A 16,776-nucleotide genomic window follows, 5' to 3' on the forward strand; every position below is an offset into this window, starting at 1 on the left:
ACAGTGGTGTCGGGTGGCGAGTGGCTTTAGTGGCCTAAAACCCTAATCTCTGGGGCCCAGCAACCTGATCTTCAGTCCCAAATATACAAGAAACAAAATATACAAGCCTCTGATCTTCTTTCCATTTGTATTCCTGTTATACAAAAAATCAGTTCCTTTCCAAATGTTATTTATATAATTTTAATTAATTACTATGCTATTAACCAATATTAATGGGTAAATGGGAAACTTTAGTTGATTTTGTCCTTTCATAGTGAAATATTGATACTGATTTTATAGTTGTAATGATCACTTTAGTATTCACTAATTAGCAATTTGGAAGTATACTGTAATACAGTCTATTGGGCATACTTTCAAAAATGTTATGTTTAGTAAAGCTGAATAGCAATTAGTCCCCGACCCTCCACCATTAACATACATCAATCAATGTCAAAACTGAACGCACATGAATTTTACACCATTTGTAAATTTTCTAATTTGTTTCTTACTTTCTTCCTCTTATTAGGAGTGATTTCTTTGCTTCCGCTTGCCTTTTGGATGATGTGTCTCTTCACTCTCATTGATGGAAGGAGAAGTGGGATTTTATGGGTAGATGGAGGTCTCCCAGTCCTTGACAGCAAAATTCCTGCATTTCTCTTAAGTTTCTAGAAGCAACTTACTTTTCCATGACTTTCTATAAAATAGTTTTCTCCTGTTAAACCACCTTTGCCAATATTCCTCTCTTGTTATCATTTCCGTTGGTTAGCTCATTAAAATATCTTGGCATAGATTTTTATTGTTTGGGATAGGACACTACATCTCCAAACACCACCACTTTTTTAAAGGTATAAATACATCCCGTCCTTTCATTTTTGATTAGTTATTATTTATCCTGATGCTCCCAATCTCTCCTGGAGTATATAAAGACCCCTCTTAGTATATGGCAGGTCACACATGGACATGCCAAGAGCAAACGTAGAAATACTGCACTGACAGACCAACAAGCGTCAACAAAATTTTTTTAATAACGACTCATACAGTGTGCCAAACAAAATCAAGTGGTGTCCAATATCACAATCTGGCATGGGTTAATGACATACATTGACTTTAAAAACAAACTCCAAAAAATGGTTTAATTATGTTGTTTAAGGCAGTACTGTAAATAACACTTATGGAAGATGGAATGAAACTGATGAATGAACTGATTATATTATTATTATGGTACAAAGACACATCAGCTGTTATTCTTAAAAGAATGATACGAAGAAGACATGTTATAATGAAACATATGTTCTCATGGATATTGAAAATAAGAGACATTAGAATTGGTGAACAAAGCATTCATTAAACACTTCTTTAACAAGTGAGAATTATAATAAAAATTACGAGATAAGGGTAAGCAATAGTTTCTAAACACCATGAAAAACCAAAGGGAGAAAAGTACATGAGTGCAGCTGTGCCAGAATTATAAAGTACAATACTGAAGATTATCTGTGAAATATAATATCAGACAAGTGGAAAGGCTATGGAGCAGTATTAATAGCTTGATTAGGATTTAATCTTTATCCACTGTGGTATGGAAACAAGCATTCAGCTATTCTTCACTCTGCATCACATTCATGGAAGATTTTCCTACCAACTACCATATTTTTTAGCTGCTAGATCTGGGTGATCCCAAATGCTAAATACAAACTGTGTTTTAGTATTCAGTCAATTTTAATATTTTATTATTTTACCATGGAAACTTGGCTATACATTATAACAAATAAGCATCACATAAAGTAGAATTTTACTAAAAATACTATAATACATGCACTTATTTTGGTTCCCATTTGATATTATTAAGATTTTGCAACTGTCTTTTTAACATATTTCGATCAGCCCATTCAGAATCTAGGTAAGCATCATCCTCTGATTCCTCAAGTTTCTGTGAAACAGAAAGAAAGAAATGTTACATCAGTAAATCAGTAATCTAGATTTAAATAACCATTTTCATTGCAGAATGAAAAATTCCTGTACTTAAAAGAAAGGCATTTTATTTAAACAAATGTTTTAAATCAATAATATTGCACAAAAATATAGTTAACCATGACATTCAGCATTGTGGCTTAGAGTTATCTCATGTAAAATTGGGACAATTTAACAGTAATAAATTCAAAACACCAAACTGGTTTAACTCTAAAAAGCATTCATAGGTAATTATGATTATTTTCATTATGAAATACATACTTCTCCTGGTGCCAGAGGAGCGTACTTTGGAGTTCCTTTTACACAAAGTAAAGCAATACAAGAGGCTATCTGAATATCCTTAACAAAACTCACAAAGCAATCAACCACCTTCCAGCTAAAAACATGAGATCTTTGTAAGCATTTAGCCCGGTGCTTGATTAAGCAAATATAACAAACAGTTGCTAATGATCACTAACATAATGCATAGCTTGAACTAAAAGTGATTAATTGAATCAGAAACAGCTGTGTAGCATTAACAAAGCTGGGTAAGGGACAACCAGACTAAAAAGGAGAGGTTGTGGTAGATGTAATTGTTTAACCTACAAATCATACATCATGGCAAAAGTGAGCACAGCAATAAGACACAAGGTGGTCATCCTGCACAATCAACATTTCTCAGAAATTTTAAGACATACAGGTGTCTCCAGATGTGCTGTCTAAGCTCTTCTGGAAAAGCATACACAAGAAAAGAAATGGTATTTATTTTTGTTTGTTCTGTCCTACCTGGTCATTGGACCTTACTTTTTTCTTTGTTAATTAGTACTGCGCAATATATATATATATATATATATATATATATATATATATATATATATATATATTTCATCTTTTAAGAACTTTGAGCTATATCATTTGTATGAAAACTATATAAATAAACGTTGTTGCTGTTCTTGTTATTGTTGTTTTGGAAGGGGGCTGGGATTGGTTTTAGTGTGGGTTATTTATTTGATTCTTTTCAGTACTTTTATTGGTTCTTAAACTGGGCTCGCTGAAGTATGGGACTTTCCAGTGCGATCGGGGGGAGGTATGTGATATAGAGGGTGCCTTGGCAGCTGGTGGTCAGTTTTTAAATAAATACATACCACAGCTGCATGGAATTGGTGGAGTGATCAAGATGGGAAGCACTGCTAAGACTGGGAAGTCACATACTATAGGAGATGATTTGATTTTCTCTAATCTGAAACCAATGGTGGGTGTAATGCTAGCAGAGAAGACCTCCAAACTGATGAAACTCATTGATGAGCAATACTGTTAAACAAAAAATTGAGGAATACGTCTGAGCAGCTAGAAAAGATGATACAAGAGAGTCATTTCTAGGCCCACCAAGTTTTTCTTTTTCTTTTTTTTTACAACTCTTTATCTGAGCATACAACTGCCATGGCTATTTTTCACACACTTATCAGTTTTTGATTGGTCAAAACTATGTAAGATTAAGTACTGATTGGGGTTGTGCGATGCTGGGCAAGCACAGAAGGCGCATGTAAAACCAGTTGCACTGCAATTAAAGTCCGTTTTTTACAGCTGACATTAACAGACTTTTAACTGTAAAGAAATTGTAATTGAAACTAAAAATGTCATAGATGACACTGTTTGAACAGTCAGTTATATCAAAAGCCCCAGACAACCTTATTAGCGATTTTATTTGATGAGATGGTTAGTGGTCACCACCAGCTTTTTCTACACACTGAAGTTCAATGACTTTTGCAAGGCCAGGTGCTCACACGCTTTTTCACTTATGGAATGAGGTGAAACTGTTTATACTAAACTCAAAGTTTGAACTTGCAAATCGCTTCAGGGATTTTGAGTGGCTGGGTAGGTTAGCATATTTGGCTGGTATCTTTAGTCACCTAAATAGACAAGTCTCTTTCTCTCTACATTCACAATAAAATTGAATCAATCATTAAGAAAATCTAAATATAAGGGCATATTAAAATGTCAAGCTGTGACCCCAGTGGGGTAGCGTGGGTGTCAGCCACCCGGGGCGGAGGAAAATTTCGCCACCCCCTTATTTAGGTATTTCAATTTAAAAGACTAAAATATGCAGTAATTCTTTGCCGCCCCCTAAAAGTGCCACCTGGGGTGGGCCACCTCCACTACGCTACGCCACTGTGTGACCCTTGAAAATTTGTCTGATTTTTAAAAAAATAAAAAAATGCAATTTCCAATCACTGTAAGTATCAGCAAGTATCATAAGACTGTCAAGAACCAGTTGCATGAATACTTTCCTATCTTTGCTCTACAGTACAGATGGAATGAATACCTGTTTGCCTTGTCAATCTTTCTTTCAACATTGCTTTGAAACATATTTTCGCACAGAAGCCCCTTCCCAGTGTTTGGCTTTCTGATACATCAGAGTATCCTGTTTTTAATGCCATTTGAAACAACTGTGAAGCTGGGCTCTCTACATAAGTTGATTTGAAGACAAAAATACAGAAATCAGCTTAACACTAGAATCCCTGAAGCCTACGAAAAAACTTGTAATACTGGTCCAACTTAAATTCCTTCACACCTCTCCATCATCAATGATTTACAAACCCAAGCTCAAATGTCAATCGAAAGAAACTGAACAAGTATTCCTGGATGGTGTAGACACAGAACACACATGGCTTTTAAACTCAACCGAGTCAAGGGAGGTGGGAGAAGGGACAGCAGGCTGCTTGTACTGATCAACACATTTACAAAACAAAAGATCCTGATGGAGAGGTGCGCAAGACTTTAAGGTGGGCCAGGAGCATGAGTTTTTTCATAGGCTTCAGGGATTCTAGTGTTAATACTCAACCAGATCTCTGATTAAAACTTTCCTCCCTACATCCTCATATTGAACATTTGACATCAGGCAAACAACACCAATGTGCGCTGGTGATGGCAAAGCAAACTGTATTTTTTGTATAACTTGATCATTGAACATCAGGAGTTTGTAATTGTTGTGGGCAGCAAAAAACACTTTAAAATAGTTTACCACCTGTTGAAAAAATGTTGGAAAACACTGATTTATTCCATGTTTCTATGGTTCTCTGCCTGAATAAAAAGCTTTTGACATTTGTGCAAAATCTGCCCTTACGTTTCCTGCCGTTATTGTGTATCCTTCTTCCAGAATTTATTTTGAAGTATCAACTGGGATCTACTATACTAGTTCCTTTCATAATTTTGAATACTTTAATCATGCTCTTCTTTAAACTCTGTTTGTTAATGTTTGTGACACCTACTAGAATGAGAAATTTATTGTTTTTATGTATTTATTATTACATGCATTATGAAATACACCGGAGCAACAGATGGTGCACTGCGAATATTAATGCCTAATACACTTAAAAGAAAATGTATCTGTTAGACGGATATCGTCATATAAGTATCAGTAATAGATTTTCTAGGTGCATACTGTCTGTGAATGAAAGAAAACAGTAATTTATTTAAATAATTAAAAACTAAATGCCCTGATCCATATAATATGTGTTTTAAAGGTAATGATTAATAAAAAAAAATGTTAATTGGTTGTACAATGATATATGCTATAAAATAAACAAAGTTAAAGCAAATTTAACAGTTAGCTACCTAGGCTGGCTTGGTGATGCTTCACTTAGCTTTGTGCAGGAGACTTCTATTTATCATTTCTCTGAATCTTGCATTTAAATTACAGTTGATCTTTAATGCATTTAGCCACAACAAGAAAGACTCATCGTCTTCTCTCTCTTTTTTCACTTTAAAAGAAGTGGACAGTACACCCCCAAAATTTACGTTCCTAGAGCACCCGTGAATTTTGGATGTGGTTTAAAAAATGCCTATTTTCATAGTTTAAACTCTAAATATATTCCCAAAACACTTTAATTTCAAGCTCATCTTAATACATTATCTAAAAATAAAGAATGTAAAGGTAAACCGGTATACTGTACTGCTATGTCTCTCACAGTGCTAGAATGTAAAATACTGATGCTATTGCATATGTACTGTATGTACTGTTTTTCATGCAAGCGTGTTTTCATTTCCAGAAGCCTTTGATGGTGCAGCTCATTTCGGTGGCATCTTGGGGCTTTAACTATTAAACTGCCACATACTTAGGGGTTAATGCATCCCTGGACGCCAAATACTTTTTGCTGCACTTTAAGTAAACGTCACAATTAACAAAGAAAAAGTGAAATTTTAATGCAACACATTTTTGTTTCATGCAAAGAGCATCACAATTACTGCAAAACTGATCATTTTACACACTGCTAATGAACTGTAAAAACTATTTAAAAAACTACTGAAACAATATGTACAAAGTGCAACTGACGCCATGGATGTAAATCACTGAGCCAACTGCTCTTAAACTGGCTGCACGCAAGCACACAGAGGTAAGCGCTGATGCTTGCAGGCTAGTCTTAGTGCAACTTGGGTCACAGAATTGCAAAGAAACACAGGAGATTGTAGAGACAGGAACTTTATTCAAATACTTCAAACAAACATGACTCTTTCAGAAAGTAAAAGGAGCTCAGTATGCAGTTAGTTATCGATTCAACAATAGACAAACATCATAGGAAAGCACAGCCCCCAACAGGAGCAGAGAATGTCTGGGGGAGGAGAGAGAAACAAAGCGATCAGCCTAAAAGGACATGTGCTGTTCAGGCTTTTAAGTAAGCGTAGTGTCACGCGAGAAAACGGTGCTTTATTTATTTTTATGGTAGAGATTCCAGGGACACACCCAGCCTTCAGAGACAAAAACAAAGCAAACTGGTAATCAAACAGCAAATAAAGAATGTAATGAAAACAAATGAAATAAGAAAACGATACCACCCTTGTTCCCCTTACGGCGATTACATATTAAATACAACAAAGCACAAACAAAACACACACAGTAAATCATGAAAAACGGCAACGGATAAAATGTAATGATGAAAATAGATAGTCCAGAAATTCCCACGTTGAATGGGAATGTACAGATAGTCCCAACGGTAGTTCCTGAAATGGTGAAGACTGGTGGACGGGTTCAGGAGCACTCCTTTCTTTGCAGGATGGTCATGAATCCACTTACAGTCCTTATGTACACAGGCAGATGGCAGACAATCCAGACACACAAAACGATCCAGGACAAAATGAATAAGTACAGGTAACCCAACAGAAGGCAGACAGGAACTTGAAACACAAATTACAAAAACTTTCTTTTTTTTGCTTTTGGTCACCGGCCCCCTATTTAAAAGCAGCGCTGACATCCTTTGACCTCAACAGCCCCAACACCCTCAGCAGAAAACCAATCAGAGCCACTGCAGGTACTGCTGGGAGTTGCAGTTTCAAATTCTATTGGCTACTTCACCATCCCAAGTCTTGGTTTTCTCTACAGCTGCTTCCTGTTCTCTCTACAGTACAGTATTGCCACAAAAAAAGCCATAAAAATTGCGGAGGATATTTGCGGTTTCTGCTAAAAATTATTATCTAAGGAAAAATCCACGAATGACTGAGACTGTGAACTCTGAACCATGACTTTGCGAGGGTCTACTGTATTCTTCTTTGTTTTTTTTTTTAAAGTGTCTGAGCATCAATGTGTCCATCTGGATGCTGTGCTTCTATCATTCCAACACATGCCACATAACAAATATTTATAGTAATAAAATGCATTGCATTTGTCATTCCAACAGATGGCATGTCACAAAAATGAATGCTGCTCTTACGAATCTCATATCAAATCGCATATAAGAGAAATATGCAATGAATTTGTCATTCCAACAGACATCACAAACATTTGTAGTAATTATTTTGACAAATACAATATATTTTATTACTACAAGCATAACTAAATACATTCCAATAGATGCCACACTGCAAACATCAGCACTGAGATCTATGTTGATTACTTAGATTTCAACCTATCTTAGACAGCTAGATCTAATAAATCTTTTACAAGTAAACAAAATCTATTTACATTTTTACATATTAACAACTGAAGTAAAACACTTTGTTTCAACTTTCTACCCATTCTTTCCACTGTCCATTCCCATAAATTCACAGCAATCTTCTCATTAGTATGAAACATATAATACTCTGGAGAGTGAATAGCAAGACTGGGAGATGAAAAACATATGCAAAATTTGTAATCAAGGACACACAGAGGTCAAAATGGAGAAGAAAAAACCAACTGGCCACCAGAATCCAGAATCAAAAGTTTAAGAATCTAGTGAGAGAGTGCTGAGCAGGGGTAAAGAGAAGTAGAAACTGGCCACAGAATAAGTAAATAACCAGTGATAGAAAGTATTCAGTAAGGAAGTGTGCAAAAAGGTTGTCACACATGTGCGCATGGGAGGCAGTCAAAGGGCTTAAGTAATTGTACTTCTATGCTAGGCCAGGAAGTGGCGATGTGTACTAACTCTCTCTCTTTTCCAGACCCTCCAAACAAGCTCCAGCATGACATTACTTATGGTTCTGGCTCTAAATGCACACCCCTTTCTGCCTACTCTCTGTTAAAGCCAATCTGTTCTCAATGTACTAATTTGATCTGATTTGACTCTGTCCTTTGTGATTACTTATTGCTTTATTTATAGCACAATATATGGGTTGGTGGCTTCCCCAAACCTTTTTCTGTCTCCTGCCTCTCTTATATAGGGTTTACTTTATAAAACAGTTCGTAGCATTTAGAAAAATTATTACTAGGAGTTGGTCTCGTCCGATGCGGGAGATGGACGTCTGAAGTGGAGCTCCGCTAGCAGTGGTGCTATTTTTCATATTATTTGCTTATTATTCTGAGATATCCTGTATTTATTCGACCCGAGAGGGACCGCTACAGTATATGTAAACACATATAAACATGGCCAACAAGAAGGAAAGAACGAAAGAATCGAAGACTAAAGCTACATCCAAGCTGCGATCAGCAAGCCCTAGCTCGAGATACGGCCTGTCAGAGACAGACCTGGATCAGATGGGCGAAAGTACAGACTCCTCGGGACCACGGTCCGCTACATCGTCGCCGGCTGAGAGCGAAAAGGGGAGCGAAGGTGCGATCGTGAGTGCAGATGTGGATAGCTCGCCGATTGGAGAGGATTACCTGAAACTGGAAAAGGGCGGGAGGTCCGCGGCTTCAGTTACGCAATTACGCGGGACTGGAGCAGCGGGGACACCGGCTTCAGCAGAGTCTGCTGCTTCATCTACGGTACAAGAAGGCACATTTGAGCTATCTGAACTGAAAGTGTTGCTCGCTGAGCTCACGCAAGATATAAAGGAAAGCGAGAAGGCTAATGAGAAAGCAACGGCAAAGGCACTTGAGAGACTGAAACAGGAATTAAAACAGGAGATGAAACAGGCCAATGAATGTCTGCGACAGGAAATCCAACAGGCAAATGAAAGGCTGCGACAGGAATTCCAACAGGCAAATGAAAGGCTGCGTCAAGAGGTCCAACTTGAACCGACAGGTGCTGGGCAAAATTGAAGAGCGCATTGAGAAAAACTCGGCTAAACTGAGCACGCTTGCTGATCAATTGGAGCATCTTAGTGAGACATTCACGAATCGGATCGAAATAGCCGAACATCTAGCTGCCAGTGCCGAGGAAAGAGCAGTAAATGCCAGTTCGGAATGTAAAAACTCGGAGAAAAACTTGGAGACAGACTGGCTGCTTTAGAAGATGGGAGTAGAAGGTATAATGTCAGAATTGAAGGCCTGCGGAGAATCGAGAAAGTTTAAACCCTGTGAAATTCGCAACTGAACTTTTTTCTAAAATAATCGGGGGCGACTTTAAAGCAGAATCTGAGATAGCAGCGGCTTACGCGTGCGGATCAAACACCGTCAGACCCCGACCAAGATCTTTTATAGTTCGTTTTGAACGATTATCATTTAAGTTAGAGGTGATGGAACTCCTCAGAAAAAAGGAAAATATTATATATGAAAATTGCCACATTCGCGTCTTCCCTGACTTCTCTCCAGCAACAGCTATTAAGCGCGCCTTCTATAATATTAAACAGCTGCTACGGCAAGCCAATGTCAAATCGGCCTCCTGTATCCGGCAAAACTGAAAGTGGAATGGCAGGGTCATTTCTATGTTTTCGCTAGCAAGGAGGAGGCAGAAAATGAGTTAAGAAAGCTGATCCGGGACTATTCTGATACATAATTGTGAGTCATGGCGGTAAATGATAAAGCTAGGATTAATAATCTACTGTCTGATCTATTTGTTTTAAAATACGGGTTTTTTTATCAGCATATATTCTCATATTCTTATTATTACTTACTTATTATTACTTAGTATTACTAGGGCGCTAAATGTTTATGTTTTATTGTGCTTAATTACGTTTTCCTCCTCTTTTTTCTTTTCTAATTATTTCATGTGTACCCTAAATGAGACTGTTCAATATCATACCCTTGGTTTACTGTTATTGCTATTACTGCATTAAGACTTGTTATGCTTGTTTTGGACACATCTTTAACACATCACCTGGGTTTATTATCTGGGGATATCATCTTAATGCACTAAAATTGATGAAGATTATATATATATATATATTATATATATATATATATATATATATATATATATATATATATATATATATATATATATATATATAAGTGCAAAATTCTTTTTCTTTTTTTCTTTTTCCTCTTTTAAAGACTATATTGGTAACAGATATCTCTATCTTTTAACCTTAAAGCGCCACTGCATGGGGGCTTGATGTGCTTTGGGCGTGCTCTGTCTCTGGGTATGTCAGAGGACTGGGACTGCATGAAGTGGGTTTTAGCCTCACCTGGGGAGGCAAAAAGGGAGGGTGGGGGTTAAGGGGAAGAGAAAGAGAGCAGGCTTGATCTATATCTAATCTATCATCTCAATCTTTATAATTATAACTATCAACGTAATAATAAGCTGCATGGCAACAACTCTTGGGGGAATAGGAAATTAAGACCTAAACTATTTCACTTCCAGTTAAGACTATAAAATGACACCAAAAACTCAGAATCAGTGTCTCCATGATGGGACAGTTAACTTCGTAAGCTGGAATGTTAAAGGCCTGAATCACGAATTAAAGAGAAAGAAAGTACTTTCTCACCTAACAGGTCTAAATGCTAAAATAGTATTTTTACAGGAAACCCACTTACTAAGTAAGGATCAGTTCCGGCTGCAAAAGACTGGACTGGCCAAATGTTCCATTCTAGTTTTACAAAGAAAACTAGAGGGGTGGGAATTCTCATACATAGAACAGTACCATTTGTAGCATCAGATGTAGTATTGGATCCTGAAGGGAGATATGTGATGGTCATGGGAGACTTATCTAACTGTAAAATGATTTTGATAAATGTTTATGCACCTAATGTTGATGATAAGGAATTTATACAAAATTTATTTGCATCCATTCCCAATCTGAACACTCATAAACTTATAATGGCTGGGGACTTTAATTGTGTTCTAAATCCACTTTTAGATAAGACTTCCTCCACAGGGGAACGCAACTAACACCGCAAAGATAATTACAAAGTTTATAACTGATCACAACTTATCAGATCCCTAGAGGTTTTAAACCCAAATTCAAGAACATATTCTTTCTACTCACCAGTACATCATTGCTACTCAAGGATTGATTACTTCTTTATAGATAATAACTTCTTGCCTAAGATTAAATCTTGTAAATACGATGCTATTGTTATTTCAGACCATGCTCCGATGATCTTGGAGCTGAAATTACTAAGCCCCATACACTCACCCGCAGATGCGCCTCAATCCGCTTCTATTAGCTGGACGAGAATTGTACTGAATTTATATCCAAACAAATTGAATTCTTTCTAGAGACAAATACATCCCCTGAGATCTCTGCAGGAATACTCTGGGAAACTCTTAAGGCCTTCTTAAGAGGACAGATTATCTCATATCTTTCCCACAGAAATAAATCCGAAGCGAAGAAAGTAGCAGAGATAAAAAGCGAAATTACTAAAATAGATGAAGAACATGCCAGACTACCAAGCGAGACTCTACATAAGAGGAGGCAGGCTCTACATTCAGAATTAAACCTCTTGACAACTAAAGAAACCGAACAACTAATTTACAAATCCAGACATCATTATTATGAACATGGAGAGAAAGCTAATAAGCTTTTAGCGCAACAAATTCACAAGCAAGATGTGCATAACGCAATCTCGTAATTACTAACACGAATGGAGATAAAATCATCGAACACAAAAATATAATGTACACTTTTAGAGACTACTATAAATCCCTATATACTACTGAGTTTAAAGAAGACAATATACAATCTAATGCATTTCTGGATAAATTACAGATACCACAAATTGACGCTTTTAGTGTGGAGGAACTCGATAAACCTCTGTCATTATCAGAATTACTGGATGCTATAAAGTCACTCCAAGGTGGAAAAGCAGCAGGCCCTGACGGCTACCCTGCAGAGTTTTACAAGAAATTCTCCTCAGCTAGCTCCCTCCTATTAGCAACATTTACAGAAGCCAGAGATAACCAATCTCTTCCACAAACCTTTCGCCAAGCACTAATCACTGTCTTTCCAAAACAAAATAAGGACTTATTACAATGTGCATCATACAGACCAATTTCACTTCTGAATAACGACGTTAAAATACTCTCTAAAATCATAGCTAGAAGGATGGAGAAAGTGCTCCCTCAGTAATATCACAAGACCAAACTGGATTTATTAGGGGCCGACACTTATCTTCAAATCTTGACGCCTGTTTAATGTAATATACTCACCAACTAAATCAAACACCCCAGAAATATTATTATCATTGGATGCAGAAAAAGCATTCGACATGATTGAATGGAAATACCTTTTACTATTTTGGAGAAGTTTGGGTTTGGCCCGAACATTTGTGCATGGATTAAATTACTGTATACTAACCCAGAAGCTTCAGTTTGCATCAATAACATTTGCTCAGACTACTTTAAACTAGAGCGTGGCACAAGACAAGGATGCCCTTTGTCACCACTGCTGTTTGCAATTGCCATTGAACCACTGGCAATACATTGTCGAAATACTGATCAGATAAAGGGGATTAGCAGAGAAGGACTGGAACAGAAAATCTCATTATATGCAGATGACATGGTACTGTATATATCGGACCCAGAAAATTCTGTGCCTGCAGTCTTAGCAGCACTCACAGAATTTCAAAAGCTCTCTGGTCTCAGAATTAATCTGAATAAAAGTGTACTCTTTCCGGTGAATTCAAGCATATAATATTAGATTAGACACCCTTCCTTTTATCATTGCAGAACAGTTTAAATACCTCGGGTAAACATCACAAGTAAACATAAAGCTCTTTATCAACAAAATTTTCGTCTGCATGGAAAAAATTAAACAAGACTTGCATAGATGGTCAACCCTTCATCTCACACTAGCTGGAAGAATTAACACTGTTAAGATGAATATTCTTCCTAAGCTCCTTTTTATTTCAAAACATACCAATATACATTAATAAATCGTTCTTTAAGCAATTAGATTCAACAATAACCTCATTTATTTGGAATTCTAAACATCCACGCATCAAAAGAGCGACCCTACAAAGACAAAAGGCAGAAGGTGGCATGGCTCTACCTAACTTCCAGTTTTATTACTGGGCGGCAAATATACAGTCGATAAGAACCTGGACACAAATAGAAGAACATACACAGGCATGGACCGCAATAGAAGTAAAATCCTGCAGTACTTCTTTGTATTCCTTGCTTTGTGCTCCAATAAACACACGTTATCGGCAATACACTAATAACCCAATTGTGCTCCACTCACTTAGAATCTGGAACCAATGTAGAAAGCATTTTAAGACGGAGAAGCTTCTTTCTGTGGCACCCTGCAAAAGAACCACCTCTTTCAACCCTCACAAACATATGCAGTTTTAATATCTGGAAAAATTTGGAATTAACTTGCTTAGAGATCTTTATATAGACAACGTCTTTGCATCCTATGAACAATTACATTCCAAATTTAACATTCCAGCTACAAATTTCTTTCACTATCTTCAAATCAGGAACTTTGTTAAACAGAACCTTCCAGATTTTCCTCATCTTGCACCCTCATCCACGCTGGAAAAATTATTGCTCAATTTCAAGGAGTTAGACTCCATCTCTACAATATATAAAATCCTTTTACAATCCCTTCCTTTCAAAGATCCAAGAGGACACTGGGAAAATGACCTCTCAATTAATATATCAGAAAAGGAGTGGAAAGTAGCAATGCAGAGAATTCACTCAAGCTCCATATGCAAAGCATACAATTATACAACTCAAAATTATATATCGAGCACATCTGTCTCGACTAAAACTCTCCAAAATGTTTCCAGGGCATGATCCAACCTGCGAACGTTGCAACCAAGCCCCAGCCTCACTAGGTCACATGTTCTGGGCCTGCACCAAATTAACATTATTCTGGACAAAAATTTTTAATTACCTCTCAGACAGTCTTGGACTCACAATCCCTCCTAACCCATTAACAGCTGTGTTTGGGGTTCTTCCAGAGGGTCTTAAAGTGGAGAAAGACAAACAAATTGTGATTGCATTCACTACACTGTTGGCACGCAGACTTATTCTGATAAACTGGAAGAACCCAAACTCTCCTCTTTAAGTCAGTGGGAAACTGATGTGTTATATTATTTAAAATTGGAAAAATCAAATACTCAGTTAGAGGATCTGTGCAGACTTTTTTCAAAACATGGCAGGATCTAATCAGTAATATTTTGAAATGAGTTTATAAAGCACAGAGAATTTGTTGATTTAGGTATTTTTAAAGCCTTAAATTTTACACCATTTGGCTTGCTCTCTCTCTCAAGGGTGGGGATCGATCTGTTCTTAGCATAATTCTTTTTTTGTAAAAACTTGATTGCTATGTATTGATTGTAATAAAATTAATAAATAAAAAAAAAAAAAATAAAAAAAGAAAAATTATTACTAGTAAGAGGGCAACAGCACAAATATTCATTAATTTGGAGAAGTACAAACAGTGTTGGCAGGGGCAGGGAGCTTGAAAGTAAAGAGATAAGAATTAGGTAAACAACCATGGGAAAACTAAAGTTTAAATAACTTCAAAACACACATCAGTCAATCGATGGTTGGGGAGAGTATTACAGCAGCTTTTTTCTTGTTATTTATGTGCCTTTCTTACTATTTCTAGTATTAGGTTTTAATTATTTTTCACATACCCTTTATGGTCCAAGCACAGGGTCAGCCATTGTTCAGCACCCCTGGAGCAATTGCAAGGTAAGAGTTTCGCTCAAGGGCCCAATGGAGTAGGATTCCATTCAGCAGTAACGGGATTTGAACAGACAACCTTCTGGATACCAGCGTAGATCCTTAGCCTCAGAGCCACCACTCCACCAAACTTCTCTTTTACCAGAAGTGTAGTACAAACCCACACGCACATTTGTCTATTTGTGTATACATACAGTATATATTTATATAATAATTGTTAGTATTTTTTTTTTAACATTTTATTGAATTTATTAAAATCAAATAACATTCCATACAAGCAATACAAAACTATGTTTGAATCAATTCATATTAATATTAATTTATATATTTATATAATATATATAAAATTTTAGAGTTATCTGACTGTTATGCAAAAACCTGTAAACCACTGGGCCTTGAAACTATATCTTGGTCTTTATCGAAAACTCAGCATATTTGTAGCACAACCAAAGATTTGGTGTGGGCTATGTCTGCCACATAATTTGGCCTCACGTCCTTCTCATGTCACAAGCCTGACAGAAAAATAATGGCAGAGACAACTCCGGAGTAGGGATGTCAGAAAAAACAATATTTCAGTAATAATTTGTTACCAAACTTCTGCAAATGTGGAAACCTTTTTTTTTACAGTATCAGTATGTCCTGAGAAATTCAGTACTACACTCATTCATGACTTTACCTCTTTGAGGAGTTAATATTTTTTCCAAAAAACTCAGTTTTCTGACTAGCACACAAAGCAGTGGTTTCACACATAAAGCAACATAAAACTGTCTGTTGCTGCATGCTGTGGCTGCCCGTTTGCAGTTTCTGGCAGTTGTGTGGGAGCAGCTCGGTGCGCAGCAGGAATGCACAGCCAGACAGCTGCCTGGCTGTCTTTGCACAGTAGTGGCAGCTCCAGTGCAACACAATCTGGTTTGTACCTCTTGTCATCATAGGTAGCAGTCCTCCCAGGCGAACACTGCCATGGGTGCATCAGCTACAGAACATGTTCAACACCATGAGCAGCAGGGTGTGATATACTGATGCTGGTACCTTACTTTCGTGTTTGATCCTCAACTACAGATCATTTGCATCAAAATTGGAGTCCAAGAAGGCAGAGTCAGATTCAGTGATAGTACGCAAAATGTCGTCCATGGTGTAATTTGCTTTGCACATTTGCTTTGGTTTCTCGGAAGATGTTGATGCCATTTTAAAGGTTGTTTGCTCTTTGCTATGCAGGCACACACAGGGAAATCCAGGTCAAATCAACAAAGCTAATTTTCCTTCTAGCAAAATGAGTTGAACTAAAGCATAACTGTGAGTTTTGTCACCATTTAAAGCTGATTACCATTCTCTATCCCTGAACATACACAAATGTTGACATCTGCCCTTAAAGAGTTAAGTAGACTATTTAATTTGGCCAATAATTCATGAGAAAAACATGAGTGAACTATGTACTGTACAAAAATGGCTTACAATGTTGATGATACAGTACTGCACCAACCCATGTCAAAAAGAAAAAAAGCAGAGGACATGTCTGGAAAGGCTTTGTGCTAGAGACGGGAGAATTTCAGCACACAAGTGCAGGAATTATATTTGTTATGTATATTAAAAAATGCTCGTGGTATTGCCACTTTTACCCATTACTTGTATTTGTACATGT

General features: G+C 37.0%; 1 protein-coding gene across 1 annotated transcript in view; it reads right to left on the minus strand.

Moving 5' to 3' along the window:
* Window positions 1-981: 981 nt before the first annotated feature.
* cfap298 (cilia and flagella associated protein 298) overlaps window positions 982-16,776 on the minus strand; it is a 103,380-nt gene continuing 87,585 nt past the window's right edge. The window contains exon 4 of the mRNA XM_039744920.1: window positions 982-1,906. Coding sequence (XP_039600854.1) covers window positions 1,796-1,906 — 111 coding nt within the window. The 3' untranslated portion in view covers window positions 982-1,795. The remainder of the gene's footprint in view (window positions 1,907-16,776) is intronic.

This window comes from Polypterus senegalus, chromosome 2 (assembly GCF_016835505.1).
Source record: "Polypterus senegalus isolate Bchr_013 chromosome 2, ASM1683550v1, whole genome shotgun sequence".
Taxonomy (NCBI): domain Eukaryota; kingdom Metazoa; phylum Chordata; class Cladistia; order Polypteriformes; family Polypteridae; genus Polypterus; species Polypterus senegalus.